We start from the raw sequence: 24,931 nt of genomic DNA, 5'->3' as shown, positions 1-24,931 counted from the left end.
GCTCATTATTCTATATACAAACAAACAAGGAATGAACAACAAAGAGAAAAACTTACCAGATGCTTATCTTACCTAAGCCTGATGAGCCAAAGCCTCCCCACCGACACTTGCCCACTCACACAATAGCCGCTCCACTTGCACCTGCCTTATTTTTGTTTGCCCTTGCTAATGACTCTCATTCACTGATTGGCCGCAGTTCAAACTCCCTAATATTATTATTTTTTTTAAAAAAACATTCAAGAATTAAAATGGATTGGTTATACCTCTTATTCATTGATCCAAACAAAAACAGAACCTTGGGTCCTGCTTTCCTTCTTGATGGTCAACCACTCTCCCAAATACTACTTCTTGAGGGCATGAAGGGTGGAATTATGCACCTTCAGCTTGGAACCCATTTTCACTACAATGACTTCAAAACACACTTGTTTCATGATGGTTGCAGCTGGGGTCAGCCTACAGTTCAATGCCTCTACATTTCAGCTTTCAAGCTAAAAACTCAAGCAGGCTGATATTACTACTTAAGTTAAAAAGCTGGTTCTGTATACATTGTAAACAATTTTTGTTGGATGAGTGAAATAACAACATGCAGTAGGGTTTCTTTTTTTAATTATTTGTATTTTAGGATCTTGATGAATCTGGATTTACTGTTCATTCTTAATTGCCTTTGAGAAAATGGTGGTGAGCTGGAGCCTTGAAGCCATAATACTCGCAAGAGAAGTACACACATACCACCGTGGTCCCACCATAATCAAGAGTTCTCTCTCCCAAACCTCAACTCCTTCTGTGCCAGTTTCACATTGCTTTCAATTTCCCAACCCCTCAAACATTTATCCACTTTCTCCTTAAACACCTCCAGTGTTCCAGCCTCCTCAATCCAATAACTGCTGTCCAGGTACTCTCAATGCTGTTAGGAAGAGAATTTTAAGATTTAGACCCAACAATGAAGTACCACTGGCATGTCAGGAAAGACCTGCAGACGTGCCTCCACTTGCCTGCTGCCTCTGTCCCATTTTTGGTTGTATATTTACTGATTTGGGAGGTGCCGTCAGAATAACCTAACTGTGCATCCTGCAGATGGTGCATACAGTGCAGTTACTGTGCATCTGTGGCAAATGGAATGAATGGTTAGAATGGCTGATGGGCTACTGATAAGAGTGCTTTGACCCAGTTCCAATTTTGAGAGTTGAAGCTCATCCCAAACAAAAAAATGTAGAGTATTCCATCATACTTCTCATTTCTGTCTTGTAGATGGTTGAAACACTTATGCACGTCAGGTGAGTTAAGTCACTCATGATACCGAGCCTCTGACCTGTAACAGTAACCATGGTACTTACGATGTAAGTAGTCGAGTTTCTAATAATTTGCTGCGAGTGATGAATGAAATTAGATAGCAATCAGCAAGCATCCCCATTCCTGATTTTTGATAGGATTGATGAAGCTAGTTAGGCCCAGCATATTAAGGGGAGAGTAAAGTTTTGTTCAGATATTGTTACACCACAGTCATCAGTTTGCTGTAGATTCATTTGACAAGATAGCAGCAAAATTTATCGAAAATAGAAAATAAAAAGTGATAGCACACTAGGGAAAATGGATGTACAAAAGATAAGATGTTGGAAAGCAGGAAAAACAAGCAAAAAAACTAACCAAAAACAAAGAGGAGGTATGGAGAAAGCAAGTGAAAAGATACAAGAATGGAGCTAAAAGGGGTGCATATATTAATAAAAATGATTGAGCAGAAAAGGGAGAGTTTACAATTCACCAATATACCCAAATCAACAATGGAGCTAATGTTCTGCCCTGACACAACCAATCATGCTCACTGCTCTGAGACTCTCTAAACTGTGCCCTTACATCAGTGTCTTTTTGGTCCTGCTAGCAGGAGTCTGGAGGTGTTGGGTTAACTTTGGTATTGCCAGTTCAGTGTGGGCTGCTGCTATGGAGGTTCTTATGTATAATCAAGTAATAGGATGAAGGTGCACGGTTGAAAGATATCAAAATTTTGCTCTTAGTGCATTAAACTTTAACTTTACCAAGTGCAGAACCAAAGGATAGCTACAGCATGGAAGGAAGGCATGCAGTCACTGTATGAGCAATTCAACTAATCCTGCTTCCCAATATTTTTTTTCTTTTCAGATACTTCTCCATCGTCCTTATGAACAAACATGCAAGAAGCATCATAAACAAAGTGCATGAGCTTACAGCATGGCTCAGTACTTAAGAGTTATATGTTGTGGCCTTTACAGAGACCTGGATGGTTCAGGGGCAGGAATGGTTACTCAGAGAGCCAGGCTTTAGATGTTTCAGAAAGGACAAGGGAGGGAGGCAAAAGAGGTGGGGCCGTGGATCAGAGAGTGTCACGGCTGCAGAAGAGGAGGAAGACATGGAGGGATTGTCTACAGAGTCTCTGTGGGTGGAAGTTAGGAATAGGAAGGGGTTTATAACTCTGCTATTTCTTTTTTTTTATATAGATCACCCAATAGTAACAAGGACATTGAGGAACAGATAGGGAGACAGATAACCGGGCTGTCGTGGCGGGAGATTTTCATTTCCCAAATATTGATTAGCATCTCTCTAGAGCAAGGGGTTTAGATGGAGTAGAATTTGTTAGGTGTGTTCAGGAAGGTTTCCTGCCACAAGATGTAGATAAGCCATTAAGAGGAGAGGCTGTACTTCATCTGGTATTGGGAAATTAACCTGGTCAGGTGTCGGGTCTCTCAGTGGGACAGCATTTTGGAGATAGTGATCAAAATTCTATTTCCATTACCATAGCATTAGAGAGGGATAGGAACAGTCAAGTTAGGAAAGTGTTTAATTGGAGTAAGGGGAAATATGAAGCTATCAGGCAGGAACTTGGAAGCATAAATTGAGAACAGATGTTATCAGGGAAACGAATGGCAGCAATGTGGCAAATGTTCAGAGGATATTTGCGTGGTGTTCTGCATAGGTACATTCCAATGAGGCAGGGAAAGGATGGTAGGGTACAGTAATCATGGTGTACAAAGTCTGTTGAAAATCGAGTCAAGAAGAAAAGCTTACAAAAGTTTCAAAAAACTAGGTTATGATAGAGAACCAAAAGACTATATGGCTAGCAGCAAGGAGCTTAAGAATGAAATTAGGAGAGCCAGAAGGGGCCGTGAGACGGCCTTGGCGGGCAGGATTAAGGAAAACCCTAAGGCATTCTATAGGTATGGGAAGAGCAAGAGGATAAGACATGAGAAAACAAGACCAATCAAGTGTGACAGTGGAAAAGTGTGCATGGAACCGGAGATAGCGGAGGTACTGAATACTTTGCTTCAGTATTCACTATGGAAAAGGATCTTGGTGATTGTTGGATAACTTACAACTGATGAAAAGCTTGGGCATATAGACATTAAGAAAGAGGAATGTGCTGGAACTTTTGGAAAGCGTCAAGTTGGATAAATCTCTGGGACTGGATGATATGTACCCCAGATCATACCCGGATGATATGTGGGAGGCGAGGGAGAAGATTGCTGAGACCCTGATGACGATTTTTGCATCATCAACGGGGATGGGAGAGGTTCTAGAGGATTGGAGAGTTGCAGATGTTGTTCCCTTATTCAAGAAAGGGAGTAGAGATAGCCCAGGAAATTATAGACCAGTGGGTCTTACTTCAGTGTTTGGTAAGATGATGGAGAAGATCCTGACAGGAAGGATTTATGAACATTAGGAACAGTCAGTGTGGCTTCGTCAAAGGCAGGTCGTGCCTTACGGATCTGATTGTGAAGGTAGCTGTAGTGTATATGGATCCTGGCAAGGCATTTGATAAGTACCCTATGCAAGGCTTATTGAGAAAGTAAGGAGGCATGGGATCCAAGGGGACGTTTCTTTGTGAATCCAGAACTGGCTTGCCCACAGAAAGCAAAGAGTGGTTGTAGATGGGTTATATTTTGCATGGAGGTCAGTGACCAGTGATGTGCCTCAGGGATCTGTTCTTACTCTTTGTGATTTTTTATAAATGACCTGGATGATGAAGTGGATGGATGGGTTAGTAAATTTGCTGATGACACAAAGACTGGAGGTGTTATGGATAGTGTGGAGGGCTGTCAGAGGCTACAGTGGGACACTGATAGGATGCAAAACTGGGCTGAGAAGTAGCAGATGGAGTTCAACCCAGTAAATTGTGAGGTGGTTCATTTTAGTAGGTCAAATATGATGGCAGGATATAGTATTAATGGTAAGACTCTTGGCAGTGTGGAGGATCAGAGGGATCTTGAGGTCCATGTCCATAGGACACTCAAAGCTGCTGTGCAGGTTGACTCTGTGGTTAAGGCGGCATACATCATCTTTGGCCTTCATCAATGATGGGAATGAGTTTAAGAGCCAAGAGGTAATGTTGCAGCTATATAGGACCCTGGTCATATCTCACTTGGAGTACTGTGCTCAGTTCTGATCACCTCACTACAGGAAGAATGTGGAAACTATAGGAAGGGCGTAGAGGAGATTTATAAGGATGTTGCTTGGATTAGGGAGCATGCCTTACAAGAATAGGTTGAGGGAACTTGGCCTTTTCTCCTTGCAGTGATGAAGGATGAGAGATAATCTGATAGAGATGTAAAAGATGATGGGAAGCATTGATCACGCAGATAGTCAAAGGCTTTTTCCAGGGCTGAAATGAGCATCATGAGACGGCACAGTTTTAAGATGGTTGGAAGTAGGTACAGAGGAGATGTCAGGGGTAAGTTGTTGTTGTTTTTCTCTGTGTGGTTTTTTTTTATACAGAGAGCAGTGAGTGCGTGGAATGGGCTGCCGGCGATGGAAATGGAGGCAGATATAATAGGGTCTTTTAAATAACTCCTGGATAGGTACATGTAGTTTAGAGAATTGGAGGGCTATGGGTAACCCTAGGTAATTTCTAAACTAAGTACATGTTCGGCACAGCATTGTGGGCTGAAGGGCCTGTATTGTGCTGCAGGTTTTCTTTGTTTCCTGTTTTCTCTGAACCAACCAATCATCAGACATAGCATGACTGTTATACAAATTAGAATAAATTCCAACGGCTACTTCCGATAATCATTCGCAAACAAAGTACATCAAGAAACAAAGCGGGCAAGCTCAATTTCAACAGGCGATTATTATGGCCCAGGATTAGTGTTTAACATTATGACTGCTATCTCAATTCTATGCAAATTGCCTATTCATTATTTTAGAGGTATACAAGCATGGAAACAGGTCCATAAGACCACTGAATGCCTGCTATCATAAAGCATCAATTTACATCAATTCCAGTGCGTTCTATCCACATTCACATCTACTTCCACAATGTACTCATCTTATACATACATGGCAATTTACAGCAGCCAATTAATCTACTAGACCACACATTTGTAATGGCAAAAGAAATCACAACACCCAGAAGAAACCCACATAGTCCAATGTACAAACTCCACAAAGACCAGGAGTGAACTTGGATCCAGAAGGAATCAGTAGTGAACTTGGGTCACTGGAGGTGTGAAGCAGTAACTCAAATTGCTGTTCACAGTAGCTCATGAGAAAGTTATGATCAGCTTTCATGGCAGAATCATTTAAAACACCGATTTATCTTAAAGCTGTTTGTCTATTTACTACCTGATTCCTTCAAAACAAAAACTAGACAAGATATCAAGGCATCCATGGCAGAAAGTGGGGATGTTGTTAACTTTCTCCATTGTGAAACACTACGATCTGTAATTGACTCTGCAGAATGTGCAGAACCATGAAACTTCGAGTGTGATCCAATGCCCACTCATCCCTCCCAACAGGTCTCCCCTGCCCCCAACACGTAGTCTGTCACATATCCCAAGTGATACATTTGCCCCTATATCTCCTCCCTCACAACCATTCAGGGCCTCAAAGTCCTTCCAGGTGAAGCGACACTTTACTTGGGAGTCTGTTGGCATCATCTATTGTATCAAGTGTTTCCGGCATGGCATCTTCTACATCAGTGTGACCCAACATAGACTGGGTGACTAACCACTTTGTTGAACACAAAAGGCAAGGTCTCCTATTGGCTAACTATTTCAATACAATTTCCATTCTGACATGTCTGTCATGATGAGGCCAACTGAGGTTGGAGAAGTAACACCCCATATTCCGTCTCACTGAACATAAAAAAAATGTCATAACTAAGCAATTCCAAAATCAAAAGCTGCTGAGACCAAAATGTGGCAAATACAAAGCTGAAGCATTTACAATCACACACAAAACACAGGAGGAACTCAGAAAGTCAGGCAGCATCTGTGAAGAGGAATAAACAGTTGATGTTTCAAACTTCATCTGGATCTGAACTCCTCTAGCATTTTGTGTGTTATTCTGAATTTTCAGCATCTGCAGTATCTCATGTTTATGAAGCATTTGCACCACATTCAGCTGAAGTGTCAAATGGATAATTAATCTCAGCTTCCACGCAAGAGATCCCCCAGCATCACAGAAGGTGAGCTTCAGCCAATTTGGATTTGCTATCAGGCAGAATTGGACGCTGCAAAGGTTATGGGACCAGATAATGTCCTGGCTGTAATGTAAAGACACCATCAAAGCTTGTCACACTAGTAACAAGCTTTTATTCTTCAATGTGAAGAGTACCCAGGTAGGTTTGTGCACTGGAAGCAGTCAAATCAAATACCAATAAATTAGCCGAAATACACTCTCAAACTAGTTTTCCATTCAGTAAGACCATACCAAATCTGAACATAACCTCAATTCAGCTCACCCAGTAATGTCAAGTCCTTGTTTATTCTGAATCTTTCTGAATTTTGCGATTCAAAATTCCAAAGCTCTTTGAACACTCCAAAGACTTAATCCTCCAAAATAGTTTTGCTTCATCTGTCCTAAATAGGCAACCGTTTGTTCTTCATCCTTCCACAAGAATGATCTTTTCCATATCCATTGTAGATCTCTAAGTTGCAGACAAATTTTCTCCTCAAACAAACCCCTGTTTTTCAAATGCAGTGAAAACCTGACCTGCCCAATCTATTATTGTTTTACCCCCCACCCCAATAAACACCCTATCCATTCCAGGAATTAGTCCAGAAAACCTTTTCTGAACTGCCTCCATTGCATTAACATTCTTTCTTGAAGTTCAGTATGTGCACAGAACTCACATTTAAAAGTGCTGTATATAACTGAAGCACAAGTACTTCCCTAATTAATTCTATTTATGATAAATAACATGCTGGTCGTTTCAAACTATTTGTTGCATCTACAGTGCCTATAAAAAGTATTCATCCTCCCTTGGAAATGTTCATGTTTTATTGTTTTACAACATTGAATCAACAGTGGATTTAATCTGGCTTGTGTGACACTGATCAACAGAAAAGACTATGTTGTGTCAAAGTGAACACAGATCTCTACAAAGTGATCTAAAGTAAATACAAATATAATACAAAATAATTGATGGCATAAGTATTCACCCCCCCCCCCACCCTTTAATATGACACTAGATCATCACTGGTGCGGCCAATTGGTTTTAGAAGTCACATAATTAGTTAAATGGAGATCACCCGTGTGCAGTCAAGGTGATTGATTGATTGGAGTAAAAATACACCTGTGTCTGGAAGGTCCAGCTGCTGGTGAGTCAGTATCCTGGCAAAAACTACACCGTGAAGACAAAAGAACACTCCAAGCAACTCCAGAAAAAGGTTATTGAAAAGCACAAGTCAGGAGATGGATCCAAGAAAATTTCCAAGTTACTGATTATCCCTTGCAGTACAGTTAATTCAATCATCAAGAAATGGAAAGAATATGGTACAGCTGTAAATCTGTCTAGAGCAGGCTGTCCTCAAAAACTGAGTGACAGTGCAAGAAAGGGACTAGTGAGGGAGACCACCAAGAGAGCTATGACAACTCTGAAGGAGTTACAAGCTTCAGTGGCTGAGATGGAAGAGACTGCACATATGAAAACTGCTACCCGGGTGCTTCACCAGCCACAGCTTTATGGGAGAGTGGCAAAGAGACAACTACTGTTGGGAAAAAAACTCATGAAATGTTGGCTAGAGTTTGCCAGAAGGCACGTGGGAGTCTCTGAAGTCAGTTGGAAGGTTCGACGGCCTGATGAAACCAAAATTGAGCTTTTTAAGCTGTCAGACTAAATGCTATGTTTGGCACAAGCTAAACACCACACATAATTCCTACCATGAAGCATGGTGCTATAGGGATGCTTCAGTGCAGCAAGCCCTGGAAGGCTTGTGAAGGGAGAGGGTAAAATCAATGCAGCAATATACAGGGAAATTCAGGAAGAAAACCTGATTTAGTCTGCCCGAGAACAGTGATTTCTGAGAAGATTTGTTTTCCAGCAAGACAATGTCCCCAAGCATAAAGACAAAGCTACACAATAATGGCTTAAAAACAAAGTTCATGTCCAGGAGTGGCCAAGTCAGAATCCAGACCTCAATCCAATTGAGAATTTGTGGCTGGACTTGAAAAGGGCTGTTCATTGACAACTTCCACGCAATCTGACAGAGCTTCAGTAGTTCTGTAAAGAATGGGGAAAAATTGCAGTGTCCAGATGTGCAAAGCACATGGAGATCTATCCACACAGACTCAAGGCTCAAATGCTGCCTAAAGTGCATCTATTAAACACTGACTTAAAGGGGTGAATACTTATGCAATGAATTATTTTGTGTTTTACATTTGTAATTAATTTAGATCACTTAGAGATCTGTTTTCACTTTGACATGAAAAGTTTTTTTTTCCTGTTGCTCAGTGTCAAAAAAGCCAAATTAAATCCACTGTGATTCAATGTTATAAAGCAACAAAACATGAAGACTTCCAAGAGAGGGGTGGGAATACTTTTTATAGGCACCACATCTTTTGTGAATTAGTCCATCCAGAACACTTTGCACCCCTCCAATCTCTTGCTGTTTATATGTTTCTTCCCCCATCAAAATAGATATTTTCCTGCATTACACTCTATTCGCCAAATCTTTGCCCACTCATTTGGTTTATCTACAATTTTCATCCAGTCAGCTTGTCTGATTACAGTGTTAAGACTGCCATCACTGAGGTATTTATTCACTAGTAATCTGCTCAATTAAGGTTTGTGGATTTTAGAAACATAGAAAACCTAAAGCACAATACAGGCCCTTCGGCCCATTTCAAGAGGAAACCTGGCAAAATCCAAGTAGTCAAGAGTGACTGGTCTTGATGTAGAGCAGTAGTTTCCGAACTTTTTTGGGTTACCACCCCTTGGCTCCCAGACCATATTCCCAGCACTCCCCCCTCCTTTTCTGCCATTACATAACTATAAAGGATTTTGATTTACAATGCACAGTGAAAGAAAATGGGAACTGCAAATTCAAAACAATGACAAATAATTGCAAAAAATATTCAAATTTATAGCTATTTAACTGCAATAAAAATAATCTTCATCAACAATTTTAGACGATATATTTATAGTCCAACTATTCACTACTTCATTGCTTTTTCACCTTTCAATGAGATGGATGGGTTTGGCGCAGTGATATCAGCCTCTCAACATCGGGTGAATGTCACTCAGGAGTTTTCCAGTTTCCCATGTTCAGTAATTTGCAAGCTGTTTTGTTGCTTTGAAAGAAGTTGGGCGACTGCACTGAAACCAAACTTCACTAAATATGACTTTTGAAAGGCAATTTAAAACATCATGACCTTTTTCCACACTACAGGAAAGCATTCAGAGATTTCTTTCTGCAACCAATTGTCTTAAGATTTTTTGAACCTCTGCTTCAGCTCTAAGTTATTTTGTAGTGAGATTAGTTCTTCCCCCATCCTTCCTGTTAATTCTTCATTACAAGTGTTCAGGAATAGATTAATTACCCGATCTGGAATTTGGACTGAGAGAAGATCCTGAAACCTGTCTGACATGTCTTTATGCAGCTCAGTCAAGTGGGCACAGCATACTTGAAGATTATCTGGTATTCTTTCTTTCTCTTCCAACTCAGAGGCTCAGTAATTGGAAAAGGTCACATCAGCCAATGTTGCACTTAGATAGGGTTAACTTGTACATAAATATGGTGAGAACTGATTTGACTTCCCATCCTGACGTGCAAATGGCATTTCATCATTGAGTCTAAATCTTAGACCCCTAAACCCTTAAATCTTAAACCCTAACATTAAAGAGTACCTGCACAACAGTTATTGGATTGACTTTGATCAAATGCTTATAATTAGTAATTCATTTCTTAAATTAAGCCTGTATTCCCTCAGCTGTCCCCTTGCTAGCAGGCAGCCATCCCACTGCTCCCTTATCTTTATCACCCCCTTGACAACTCCCACCGCTCCTGGGAGGTGGGGCTGTATTATTTACTTTGGGAACCACTGGTATAGAGCAAACCTGGCTTCAATAGGCTATGATGAAAAGGAAGTTAAAAGATGGCCATGGTTACTGCGGGTGTGCCTTGGGCCAACTATTTTCACCTCAACTGTCTATTTTTTTCCATAAGGTTGGGAGTGGGGATATTTGCCAATGATTGCACGATACAAGAATCCATCCAAATTATTCAGATAATGCAGTATATATCTGCATGCAGCAATATGCAGACAACATTCAAGCATGAACTGATAATCAAATAATGTTCACATTATACAAATTTCAGATAGTGACCATTTTCAACAAGAGACTGTTACCATTAAATTCCTCACTATCAATATTCTGGAACCACTACTAAACAGAAATGTAGCTGGATCAGTCAGAAAGACAGATCACAAGGATAGGTAACCTGCAGCCAGTGATTCTCTTCCTGACACCATCAAGGCTTGCACCATCCACAAGGCACAAGTAGTTTATCATCTTTGACAAAATAGCCCACGATTGGCAGCCCAACCACATCCTTAAGATTCACTGCTGCTAACACCAGTACACCATGGCTATTGGGTGTAACATCTATAAATTACAATGCAGTTCCTCGTCAAGGCTATTCCAACATAGCTTCCAAACCCATGATTCTTACCAACTAGAAGGGCAGCTGGGCATATCACATATGCATCCCAGTCACCAATTATTCAAGGTCCCTGGGTCTAAATCTTGCAGACTGATCAACATTGCAAACTATCCTTAAAATGAATGTGACAATCAACATGGAAGCCCACCCCTGTCACCTACGTAAAAGCTACTATATTGTAAAATGAATAAAAGCTGTTTTATTTATATTTTCTGACTATACAGAGAAACATGTTCTATATATTTGTCTGCTACCTTATATTAAACTGTTGGGCTCTTTATATTTGCAGAGTACATATTTCCCAAAACTGTAAATGGTGTTCACTCACCTGCTTCCACCAGTAAAAGGCAACTTCAGCCTGGAACCCAGCTCTGTGATGATGTTTGTTTAGGACCAGTGAAAGTTCCCACATTCAAATTCACAACACTCTGAGCAGATATGAGTGAATCAAAATTAAAATCTAACCCATCTGCATCCATAAGTTCATTACGAATGATGGATTCCACATCGCAGTCTAAACTCCCATTGAAAATATCTAAGTCCAAGTCACTAGGAAACTTGTCTTGTCCTATAGCTGGAAGAGTCATGCTACCAGGACAGGAAGGGCCAGAAAGTGCATCAGACAATCCTATTTGCATAGACCGATTGGCAGATGAGTGAAGCTGGTGTTTTGTGGAGACATTATTAGAGTCTGTTGGTAAAGCTGCATGATTCATGGAGTTTGACAAGGCACTATCATCAATAAGTGCAGAAGTATGAGATGGAGACTGGCTATGCAGTGGATTATGGTTTGTCCGATTAGACTGAGCAGTGAAGGATGACATCATTGGATCATTGTGAATGATCAGATTTCTATGCGAATTTTGTAAAGACACTGCCGAACTTGCCTGAGACATCAGAGGATCTGACTGAGTCATCATAACATCACTGTGAGAATCAGAGGCAAGTAGATCTTGTAAAGTTTGGTTGTTAAAATGAGAAATGGAAGAAAATGTGGCTTGCTTATTTTCTTGAATAGTTTGCATGGGAGTTTGCCGCAAAGCATTCAAAGCAGGTGGCCCAAATATGGAATTGTTGAAACTGTTCGGGGAACCTAAACCAGAACTCTTTGACCCATAAGTAAAACTTGAACTCCTCTGCACAAGACTCCCAGGTGATGATTGTTGAGTAGGTGTTAGAGTAATATTGTCCAGTAAATCATCCATCAAATGTTCTGTCAATCCATCATTCAGATTCATGGTTCCAGCCATGTCAGTTAACCGAGGGAGCTCAACGGTGCATGGTTTATTTGTAGTTGGGGAAACACTGGATGAACTAGTGTACAGCATGGGAGACAAAGGAGCCGCATCATCGTCTTGAACATTGTCAAGCTCAGGATTGGCTAATATAGGAGAAAGTCGTCCACTCAAGGTACTAGCATTTGAGTTAGTACGAGAACGGAAGTCTGTCCATACATCAAATTCATCACTGCTGCGAGATGTTGGGCTTCCAGGCCATTTTGTGTGCGGCGATGGACTTTCAGCATTACTTTCTTGTGCTGCTTGCAGGGCTGCCTTTTTCTTTGCTGCTCTACCTCTGCTCTTTGCGTATTTGTTATTATTATCCATGGAAACAGCACGCCTTCGTGGAGACTTCCCACCTTTTCCACCATCTGGATTGATCATCCACCAAGAACTTTTGCCTGTACCTTCATTCTGTACTCTGACAAATCTGCTATGTAGTGAAAGGTTATGGCGAATTGAATTCTGAAAAGGAAAATAAAAAGCAAGTTGTTAACAGCACAGTATCAAGGCAAATAAAACTTAAAAGCATTTATTTGTGACAGTGTAGTATTGAAACAAATGTGATTTATCAATTTCATAAAACAAAAAATAGCAGAAAATAGGTATTGGATATCCTAAACTCTTATATCATATCTTCAGAACCACAATATAATTTTCTGCAACCTTTTTAGTACTTTCTTATCATTCCTGAAGTACTGACTGGAGTTTGATGCAATAGATCAGATATGGTTTAACCTGAACTATATTTACTCCCACACTGCCTCCTGCGAGGACTCCATTGCATTCTCCAAGTTCTTTTGTATCTGTTGTAATGAAACTTTCCATACAGGTGCCTTCCTCCTCCCACCCCCAAATCATATTCATCTGAGCCCTCAACAACTTCTTCCTAGCCTCTGCTCTCACCCACTCTCCTAACACAAGACAGAGCATTTTCTACCCCACCAGCCTCTGCATTCAATGTCACCCATTGCAATTTTCAGAATTCCAAAAACATTTTCTCTTTGCCTCTCTTTGACAATCCATAGGAACTGTTCTCTTCATGACTTTTTCCCCTTTCCGTTAACCAACTCTTCTCAGGGCCCTTTGGTTTTTGCAAGCTCAGGATATGTGATACCTGCACTTTTACCGTTTCTTCCCTCCATTCACTTGGACCAGGGATGGCCAACCTATGGCACATGCGCCAAAAGTGGTGCATTGCACCCGTGATAATAAAAAAGTAAGCCTACTCATGCAAAGTATTACCGAAAACTGATTTGTAGAAAAAAAATCTGTAACAGGAATTCAGGTAGCTTAGAGCTAGAAATGAGTTTTACTGAGAATAAATCTACAACTTAGCAATTATTTTTAGTGATTTTATTATTTCGTGCACATCTTTTGGCAAATGTTATCTTCTTTCACATTAATGTTTTAAATTTTAAAAAATGTTCAATGAGTCAAACTAGGAAAGAAGGACTTTTGTTCTGCAGTCGTTCCATAACTGTTCGATTAACATTTGATACTTGTTTGATCCTGAGGCGCCAGGTGTCTGCACCAGCGGTGCGTCACAGGTTTTTGCCAGTCAGTTTACAATTGACATTCATGCGCTACAGAGTTGTGTTTTGTTCATCCTTTGTGAACATTTGCAGTTTTGTACTTTTTTGAAAATTAACCCTTGTTTTTACATTCAGTTACCCATCACAGTGCAAAAGAAAATGAGAAAAAGGCAGGAAGTGATAGTAAGTGTGAATTCAATGAACAGTGGGAAAATGAATTCTTACTTATAGAGGGTCCATCAGCAAAACCGTTGGGCATTGTTTGTGAAAACACTTTCTCACATAATAGAAGACATGATCTTGACAGACACTATAAAACACAACATCAGACTGAAATAGAAGGAAAACAGAAGCTAGTGTTTTGGTCTGAGTTACAGCAAGAATCTGATTAAGAATAAGGAAGAAATCAAAAGACAAAATATATTTGTTACAAGTCTCATTAAGTATGTTTACTTGTTTTTATATTAAATCAATACATCATATAAAATACTAAATATGTCTATATTAACATATTTTTACAAGAATTGAATGGGGGTACAAGAGCTGTATGGCACATCTGAACTCGTGTGGAAAAAATGGATGCATGAAATGTAAAAATTGTCCACCCCTGACTTAGACCTTCAGCACAGGAACAAGCCATTCTTAACCAACAAGCATTCATCTATAGTAAATCCACTAACCAGAACTTGGCTCTGTAAGCTTTCTTGCTTTGATAATTCAAGTGCTCATCTTAAGAGTTGTGAGAGTCTGTCTCCACCGCCCTTTCAGGCACTGGAAGTAGGATTACAAGCAAACCACCAGATAGCCATCCAGTCTGCAGAACAAACAATTACATTAACTTGCTCTGTAGGGTGGTGGTGCTTTCCTTGCATAAGGAGCAGACTACCTTAAAACTACCACTTGCCACATCAGCTATGACCAGTCCCATTTTGTCAACAGTCTGTGATTCCCACACTTGCCTCATTATCCACTTAAAGACCCATAAAATTGAAACGAAATTGAGCCATCCACAATCCTGAGAGACGACTACAGAAAACAAAAACAAATGATAATGATAGGACTCTCAATTCTATAACAAGTACCCAAAATTTCTCCTTATGAGACCAAAACCATAACAGTCCTGAGGTGGTACAATATTTTTTGAAACACAAACTGAATCACTTTCAGACAATTTCTGCTTTTCCTCTATGATTCAAGTGTAGTCCCTTGTCAGTGTGAAGCATTTTCTAAAGAAGCAGTCAAAAATACAACATGCACAAATTTAAAAATGATTTGTATATTCATTTTTATATTATCTGAGTTTTTGAATGTTATCAGGCAATTCCATACCCATTCTTGCCAGAATACTTTAAATAGATTGTGTGCCAAATATAAGGTACCATTGTCCAGTAACTATTAAAACCCACTGCAGTATTGCTGCAGCCAACATGAAAGGAGATTTCTGCTACATAGTAAAGAGTTTAACCACAAAATCAAAAGTTGAATCACATCAGTTAAATATTCAAAGTGTTTAATATTGCCATCTTCAAGGCTTGCATACAACTGCAAACAAACTCTGCAAACTTAGTGAAGAGAATGCCACTAAAACACAGGAAACAACTTAAGGTTTTTACACATTGTCTTTCAGATATAATACAAAAAACTGATCATACATTAAGTACTACAAGAATCTAAAGTCTTTAAAAGCAAACAGGGATATTGAAGTTAATTCATAATTTTGAAGTTTGAGTCAGATTAGGTCCTAAAAATTCATGGCCCTCAAAGATTTCATTCCATCAACACCTTTATGTTTAAATGTTTTCAAGCTGGAAAAAGGCAGCACCAAGGTTGTGAACATTGGTAATATTTCCAAGAGCAAGTTGCTGGGATAATGGGAAGTTGTATAAAATGTTACAAAGAAATGTACAAGCTTGTGGGAAAAATGCTAATTAAACCTTATTTTCACATTTTTTGAGCTGGTGCATAATAGAATCAGAATCAGGTTTATTATCATTGACATACATAATGAAATGTTATTTTCTAACAGCCGTATCAGTGCAAATTATTTTAAAATTACTACAAATTACTGAAAAAAGGTACAAAAGCAAAGTAGTAATGTAGTGCTCATGTAGCATTCAGAAATCTGATGGCAAAGGGAAAGAAGCTATTCTTAAAATGTTGAGTGTGGGTCTCCAAACTCCTGTATCTCCTCCCTGATGCTAGTAATGAGAAAAGAGCATGTCCGAAGTTGCAAGAGTTCTTAGTGGATGCCACTTTCTTGAGGCACAGCTCAAATACCATCTATAAATTTACCAATGAAACCACGGTTGTTGGCAGAATTTCAGATGACAACAAGGTACTGTACAGTAGTGAGATAGATCGGTCGGTTGAGTGCTCTCAACAACCTTTCAATCAACATCAGTAAGACTTGATTGTGGACTTCAGTAAGGGAAAGTTGGGAGAACACACAGCCTCATTTAAGGGTCAGTGGCGGAAAGGGTGCACAGCTTCAAGATTCTGGGTGTCAGCATCTCAAAGGATCTGTGTTGGGCTCAACACATCGGTACAATTATGAAGGCAGCAAGACAGCAGCTATACTTGATCAGGAGTTTGAAGAGGTTTGGTATTTCACCAAAGACCCATTGTGGTGGGAGACAAATTGCAGCTTGCTCAGGTAGGGATTAATTCTAGTCATTACCAACCTCTCAAAGCACTTCATTTCAATAGATGTGAGTGCTTCTAGGCAATAGTCATTGAGGCAGCTCAGCTCACCCTGCACTTCTTGAGATTAATGCCTTTAAAGGAGGAGGTGGGAATCTCTGACTACAGCAGAAAGGCTGAAGATGTCCTTGAACATTCCAGTCAGCTGGTAGGCACATGGTTTTCAGTGCCCTGCCAGGTATACCATTGGGTCCTGGGGCCTGGCGCCTTGAGAGTGTTCACCCTCGTAAAGGACGTTCTGACATCAGCTTCTGAAACTGAGATCACCGGGTCACCAGATGCTGTCAGACTCAACAATTGAACTTAAATATTCTGACTAACAGGTATTTACAAAAACAATCTACCACAGAATTTGCACAAAAACATAAAACCTTGCAGATCATCAGCAGGACAGGCAACATCTGTGAAGGGTAAGTCTACAGTATCATGTTTTGAGACAATCCACAAGTTTTTTAAAATCCTCCTCTTCTATGCCTAAACCTATGAACCACGAGATAATTCAAATTCATTGCACCCTTTTTGATATGTTCTTGTCTCTTATCTGAAAAGTAATTTGTGTACCAAGAATCACTTTCTCCAAAGTAGAGTACATTGTGCCATATGCCTGTTTGCTTGTTGAGGATATGGGGTTGAATAAACATTTATATAAAGTATATTTTCATAGTCAAAAAGTTTTACACTACAGAAACAGGCCCGTCTGCCCATCTAGTCCATTTCAAATTGTTATTCTGCCTAGTCCTATCAACATACACCTGGACTAATGACCTCTATAAACTTCCCATCCGTGTAATTACCGTATTCAAACCTCTCTTAAATGTTGCAATCAAACCCCCATCCACCACTTCCACTGGCAGCCCTTTCGACATTCACACTACCTTCTGAGTGAAGAAATTCCCCCTCAGGTTCCCCTTAAACACCCTTAACTTACGACCTCTAGCTCTCATCTCACCCAACCTTAGTGGAAAAAGCCTGTTTGGATTTACCCCTTAATTTTGTATACCTCTATCAAACCACCCCTCATTCTCCTGCACTCCATGAAAAAAAAACTAACTACTCACCCTCAGGTCCAAGCAACATCCTTGTAATTTTTCTGTGCTCTTGAATGATACCTGTCCTGTAGCCAGGTGACCAGTGCTTCACATCACAAGACAAAGGAACAGAAGTAGGCCATTCAGCATGATTTAGGTCCGAGTCAGCATGGATTTATGAAGGAAAAATCATGCTTGACTAATCTTCTGGAGTTTTTTGAGGGTGTAACTATGAAAATGGACAAGGGAGAGCCAGTGGATATAGTGTACCTGGACTTCCAGAAAGCTTTTGATAAAGTCCCACATAGGAGATTAGTGGGCAAAATTAGGGCACATGGTATTGGGGGCGGAGTACTGACATGGATTGAAAATTGACTGGCTGACAGGAAACAAAGAGTAGTGATTAACGGGTCCCTTTCGGAATGGCAGGCTGTGACCAGTGGGGTACCGCAAGGTTTGGTGCTGGGACCGCAGCTGTTTACAATATACATTAATGATTTAGATGAAGGGATTAAAAGTAACATTAGCAAATTTGCTGATGACACAAAGTTGGGTGGCAGTGTAAAATGTCAGGAGGATGTTATGAGACTGCAGGTGACTTGGACAGGTTGGGTGAGTGGGCAAATGTATGGCAGATGCAGTTTAATGTGGATAAATATGAGGTTATCCACTTTGGTGGCAAGAACAGGAAGGCAGATTACTATCTAAATGGAGTCAAGTTAGGAAAAGGGGAAGTACAATGAGATCTAGGTGTTCTTGTACATCAGTCAATGAAAGCAAGCATGCAGGTACAGCAGGCAGTGAAGAAAGCTAATGGCATACTTCTGCAGCTGTACCCCACCTGGTGAGACCCCACCTGGAGTATTGTGTGCAGTTTTGGTCTCCAAATTTGAGGAAGGACATTCTTGCTATTGGGGGAGTGCAGCGTAGGTTCACAAGGTTAATTCCCAGAATGGCGGGACTGTCATATGTTGAAAGGTTGGAGCGACTGGGCTTGTATACACTGGAATTTAGAAGGATGAGAGGGGATCTGATTGAAGCATATAAGATTATTAAGGGATTGGACACACTGGAGGCAGGAAGCATGTTCCCGCTGATGGTTGAGTCCAGAACTAGAGGCCACAGTTTAAGAATAAGGGGTAGGCCATTTAGAACAGAGATGCGGAAAAACTTTTTCACCCAGAGAGTGGTGGATATGTGGAATGCTCTGCCCCAGAAGGCACAAGTCTCTGGATGCATTCAAGAGGGAGTTAGATAGAGCTCTTATAGATAGCGGGGTCAAGGGATATGGGGAGAGGGCAGGAACGGGGTACTGATTGTGTATGATCAGCCATGACCACAGTGAATGGGGGTGCTGGCCCATCTAGTCTGCTCCGACACTCCACCATGAGCTAAACTATTCTCCCGTCTAGTTCCAATTTCCGGCTTTTTTTCCCATATCCCTTGATACCCTGACTAATTAGATACCTGTCAATCTCCTCCTTAAAAACCCTCAATGATTGAGCCTCCAAAGCAGTATGCGGCAATGAATTCCTTAAATCCACGACCCTCTGGCTAAAAATTTTCTCATCTCTGTTTTAAATAATACAACAAATTTGACCTCACTAAAGTCTTATACAACTACAAGATAACATACCAACCAATGTTCCCCCTAATTTGTAAATAACCAAAGTGTGTAAAAAATCGCACAAAAATGTGCACAGTGAACTTTCCATATAGAGACATTCACTTTAACAGCCAACAAATCACTGTAAATAAGGACTTTAATCTCCTTTTGGGTTTGATCGTTTTTCACGCTCATTCATCTGCATTCTCACAGAATGTACTTAGTAGGCCAGTAATAAGGGATTCCTTGCCTGAGCTTTTGCACACCTTCCACAAGTGATTTGCTTGCTAAATTATGCTTTTAAAAGTCAAGTTTCCAAATATCACTCCACTTCTTCACACTTGCAAAGTCTTCAGCAACTTTTGCATCATGACAATACACGCTGATAACACCAGTTTCTGTATTGTACATGAATATTTCTCATAGTTGTACATTCCTGACCTCGTGAATTTTTGGTGTAGCAGTTTCTACTGTTTCATTAAGCCATTTTACTTTAAATGACCTCGCAGTTCTTTTGTACTTCATGCCCTTTGCTTCTTTGGAATTTGACATAGTGAATCAATAATTTATTCAATAAAAACAGTATAAATAAGCCAGTTCTAAAATCTGTAGACAAATCATCGCAAATGATATTGTCAATATTGTCCGTATCTGAAACCGGAAAAGGAAAAGTGATTGCGTACGATCGTGAAATATACTGAACATGCCAATGAGGTAGAGGTCACAACCTTTTGTGCCCAGTTTAAATTCCTTTTAACACTATTAACAAAAGATGTGTGTGCAAGCACGTCTATACTCAATATGCTGAGTCATGAATGCCAATGTGCCAAAAGTTCCCTATTACCCTATTACCCTATCTACCTGTGACACACTTCGAATGAATTACGGATCTGTTTTCTCAGATCCCTCTATTTTATCGCACTCTTCAATGCCCTGCCGCCCACTGTGCAAGTCCTACCCTGCTTTGTCCTCCCACAGTGCAACACCTCACACTTGTCTGTATTACATTTCATGAGCCATTTCACCAGTTATTCCAAATCCCACTGTAAACTGTGACAGTCTATCTTGCTGTCTACTACACTCCCAATCTTGCAAGGTTAGCACAGAATGCATAAAAGGAAATCAAAACTTCCTGGAGAACTGCCCTGCAAGTAGAATCTTTTAGAACAAAACTTCCTTAGTAAGCAATAGAATGGATTTGATGGAAGGCTATTTGTGAAATTCTGATTAGCAAACCACTAGTTTCAGGCAAACTGTAATAAATTAAGATGTTAATTTCAAGGCTTGGGAATGCTCTTAACCAGATGCAGGAATAATTTTAGTCTCAAATATTTCTCAATAAAATTTAATCAGAATGTCATAAACATTGGCAAAGTTCCGCTAGAAATGACCATACTGCCAATTGAAATAGGAGCTGCAAAATTTGCCTTTTTTCTACACTGTATCTGTATTGGGTATAAACTGACAATGTACCCAAACAAAATTTATCCATCTTTTTGGTATCTATCCAACTGTCATTTAAATTGCAAGTTAATACAATAAACTCACAGAACAGCTACAAATGATTCAACCAGTCAGATTTTCATTTGAAAAGAAACATATGGTATTAATTTATCATTCTGCAATGTAACAAGGAGACTACTTTTAAAAATAAATGTTGAGCAATACTGAGCTACAAAACCTCTGGAAACTAAACTTTTCCAAAATAAAGTTTGCCAGAATTATAGAAAAAAAAGCTATGTGCTACAAAGTCCACTCAGTTAGGTGCAGGAGCGGAATTTGGTGTGGTCTTCTGCTGCTGCAGCCCATCCACTTCAAAGTTCCGACATGCATGTTCAGAGATGCTCTTCCGCACACCAGTTATACTGCACAGTTATTCAAGTTATCGTCACCTTGAACCATGCTTCTCTAACCTCTTTCAGTAACAAGGCTTTTTCACCCACAGTACTGTCGCTCACCAGATGTTTTTTGGATTTTTCGAACTATTCTCTAAACTCTAGGAGATTGTTGTGCACGACAAGATCAGCAGATTCTTATATTCATACCACTCTGACATCAACAACATGCACCAGCCAGTCATTTCTTCCCCCATCCTGATATTTGGTCTAAACATCAAACTGAACCTCTTGACCACGCCTGCATGCTTTCATGCATTTAGTTGCTGCCACATAATTCTCTGATTACATGTTTGCTTTAATGAGCAGGTGTATATGTATTCCTAATACAGTGGCTTCTGAATGCATATTACAACGTGATTTCTACCTGGAGCCATGCTAGCTATATTTCCGAAAATCAACTATTTACACAGCACCTTTAAGGATATAAAATGTAATAGATCAGTAATAAAGTGGCTTTGAGGATTTCACAGTATAGGTTTAAAAAGATACAACACAAAAGAATATTTGAGCAGATGAAAGGTAGATTGAAAGCAATTTTATAGTAGAGAACAGTGAGATTTAATGAAGGCATGGACACCAATGCCATTCATAAAATTCATTCACATGATGTAGATTTAGTTGACAAGGCCTTAATTTACTATCACTAATTTGGAGATGGTGATTCAAACTAGCTTGGCTCTATAGCACTTGTTTATTAAAGGACTCCTACACAGCTGAAGTAGGGGGTTTGGAATGTAAACCTAGGAACATCAATGTACTTGCAATTCAGCATGGCATGCAACTTAGAGGTGGTGAAATTCCTAAGTGATTGCTGTTCATCCTCCTTGGTAGCAGAAGATTTAAGTTTTGAACTACTGTTAAAAGCCACCTTAGTTTCAGTTGTGGACAAAACTACTTTACTGCTATTTCATTCAGAAATCTTCAAAGTCAAAGAAATCATCTTTTTTCTTAGAAGATAACAAGACATCATTTCACTCCAACACCTACGTATCAATAATTTATCACTTTATAACTTGCAATTCTCAAATTTGCAGATGCCTCACTTCATGATTACCAACCCTTTTTGTAATAGAAATACCTATAAGCAGGGGGTCGACAACCTTTTTGCCTTTGTGGGCCGGATCACGTATAAATGAGCGAACAGTGGGCCAGATAAATACCATAAAAAACTTGAAATATGGGAATTCAAACAACACACACACACACAAAATGCTGGTGGAACACAGCAGGCCAGGCAGCATCTATAAGGAGAAGCACTGTCGACGTTTCGGGTCGAGACCCTTCATCAGGGAATTATCCATTTAAATACATCTAGTTATGTTTTGCCTCAAATTAATGAATAATGCATGCTAAAAAAAACCTGCAGGCCGTAGGTTGCCAACCCCTGACCTATAGACTTCTTTTGCCCCCACCCAAAGCTTTGCTAATTTATTTCCCATGTAAAATAACTATAGAGAACAGTATTCTTTCAATAGGAAGCTTCTGCACATCTCATCCCATATCTACAGTTTAACCTCTAACTTTAGATATAATTCTTTAGTTTATTGTTTTTTTATTTGCATGCTGTGTCCTGACCAAATTCCTAACAGCTAAATGCATATAATGAACAAAGTTGATCCTTGATCTTTTACATGGAAAAGTGAGTACGCATTTTCTAAGGTACTAACTACTTGAAATCTGTAATTCAAGCAACACAAAATCCAAAAAGTATGAAAGGTTTAAATGTATTTTAACACAAATTCATTTGTGTTTTCAATGAAATATTTAATAAGCTATAGAGATGCAAAATAGAATTCTTAGACCCATTTAAATTTACTACAATATTTAATTGGGATGCATCTCAATTAGATGAAGACTATAAACATTGCAGATGAGTGAAGTTTTACTGTACTGGCCTTGCAATGACCTTAATCTTAGCTCTGCATATTTGGAATGCAATTGAGAACATTCCATTCCACATGATCAAGTGTGTGTTTTTTTGGAAGGGACTGTATTTTTGTTCCACAACTACAACTTCTGCCAACATGCTATTCCTCAGTACAAGCCAGGAAGAACAGAAACCTTTTTGTAAATTAGTTAAAATTAATTTAAATTTACCCTTATCATTCAGAGGAAATCCAATCAGATAAGGGGTTTAAACAAAATAAAATAATAAAGTTACATAAAAGGTTATACATCTGAATGGTTTATGGTAAAGGCCAATGACTGAGTCAAATCTTATGAAATAATTGTTAATTAAATAAATCTAGTTAGTTACAGTACATTTTAGCATTGAAAGTTAACCATGCTAAAAACCCAACAATTCGATTCAATTAACAGGCTGATTGGTAATTTTGTATTGAATTCTCCAATAATATGCAGCTGAGGATTTGCTTTTTGCACTCCTTATGAATCCATGGATCACTTTCACTCAAATTGAATGCCCAATTAACTCATTTGATGAGCTAAACTGACTTCTAGTTAACCTTAGATTCAAAATTCTTTTTTTTTTTTTTTTATAAAACTTTTCTACCTTGAGCCCCATCAACTTTTGTAATATTCTTCAAGCCTGTAGTCACTCAAGGTAACTGCATTTAAGAAACTGAATTAGTGGTAGACTATATTGCTCCTTCAACTTTGTTAGGTTTGGTGAATCCATTGCAATTTCTGTCTACCTTCCCAATATTTCATTGTCCTGCCATTGGTGGCTGTAGAGTCAGCCCTCCTTATCCACCGGGGATTGGTTCTGGGACCCCCCCGCAGATACCAAAAAACGCAGATGCTTAAGTCCCTTATTTAACCTGTCTCAATGCAGTGGTCTTTAGGACCCAGCGGAACCCTAGACCTTATTTAACCTGTATTAGTGCGGTGGAGTTTAGGACCTGGCGCCACTCTGAATCCGCAGCGTTTCTGTTCATGAAAATAATTAAGATCACGATTGAAAATAAAGTGGAAGTAATAAAGCGATCGGAAAGAGGTGAAACACCAGTCACCGGAAAAGTGTTAGACGACAGTAGGTCAACAATCGGAACAATTTTAATGGAGCATTTGAAAGGCCCTGCCCTGATGAAAGCTACAATTATTACTGAGCAAGGTAGTGTTTCTTAAGTGTTTTATATGCATAGAAAGGTAAAATATATACTATATACTAAGACAAACGTTTTACTAACTGAGGTTACGTAATACCGGATGTACCTGCTCCGACTTCAAATCCGACTTAAAGACAGACTTAGGAACGGAACTCGTTCATAACCCAGGGACTACCTGTACTTTTAAATCATCTCTAGATTACTTATAATACCTAATACAACTTAAATACTATGTAAACAGTTATACTGTATTGCTTAGGGAAAAATGTCAAGAAAAAAGTCTGTACATGCTCAAACAACGAGTGCTGGAGAGAGAACTTCTGGGTTTTCCTGATCCACTGTTGGTTGAATCCGCGTTTGCGGAACCCACTGATAAGGAGGGCTGACTGTATCTTCATCTACCAAAATTCCACATTCTGAAATTCTCGTCCTAGTTCTTTCCCCAAGATTGAGCTGTGGACACAACTCAGCACATCATAAAAACTAGCCTCCCTTCTATGGAGCTTGTCTATACCCCTCACTGCCTTAGTAAAGCAGCTAGAGTAATCCAAGACCCCACCCACTTTGGACAATCTTTTTTCTGTTCTAACTTAATGGGCAGAAGATACTTAAGCCTGAAAGCATGTACCACCAGGCTCAAAGACAGCCACTATCTGTTAGAAGACGACTGAATGTTTCCCTGCTACAATAAGATGCACACTTGACCTCACAGTCTACCTCATTGTAATCTTGAACCTTGACGTCCACCTGCATTGTACTCTGTAGCTGTTACACTTCATTCTAATATTTAAATCTGTTATTAATTTACCTTGTACTACCTCAAAGCACTGTAATGAATTGACCGTATGAACAGTATGAAATAATCTTTTCACTGTATCATGGTACATGTGACAATAAACCAATTCT

General features: G+C 39.5%; 1 protein-coding gene across 1 annotated transcript in view; it reads right to left on the bottom strand.

Moving 5' to 3' along the window:
• Window positions 1–24,931, bottom strand: part of foxo3b (forkhead box O3b) — a 76,761-nt gene that overhangs the window by 18,564 nt on the left and 33,266 nt on the right. Inside the window, exon 2 of the mRNA XM_073055882.1 lies at window positions 11,239–12,655. Coding sequence (XP_072911983.1) covers window positions 11,264–12,655 — 1,392 coding nt within the window. The 3' untranslated portion in view covers window positions 11,239–11,263. The remainder of the gene's footprint in view (window positions 1–11,238; window positions 12,656–24,931) is intronic.

The sequence above is a fragment of the Hemitrygon akajei genome, chromosome 9 (genome assembly GCF_048418815.1).
Source record: "Hemitrygon akajei chromosome 9, sHemAka1.3, whole genome shotgun sequence".
NCBI classification, from domain to species: domain Eukaryota; kingdom Metazoa; phylum Chordata; class Chondrichthyes; order Myliobatiformes; family Dasyatidae; genus Hemitrygon; species Hemitrygon akajei.
The sequence above is the reverse complement of the archived record's forward strand: the minus strand, read 5'-3'. Positions and strand labels throughout refer to the sequence as shown.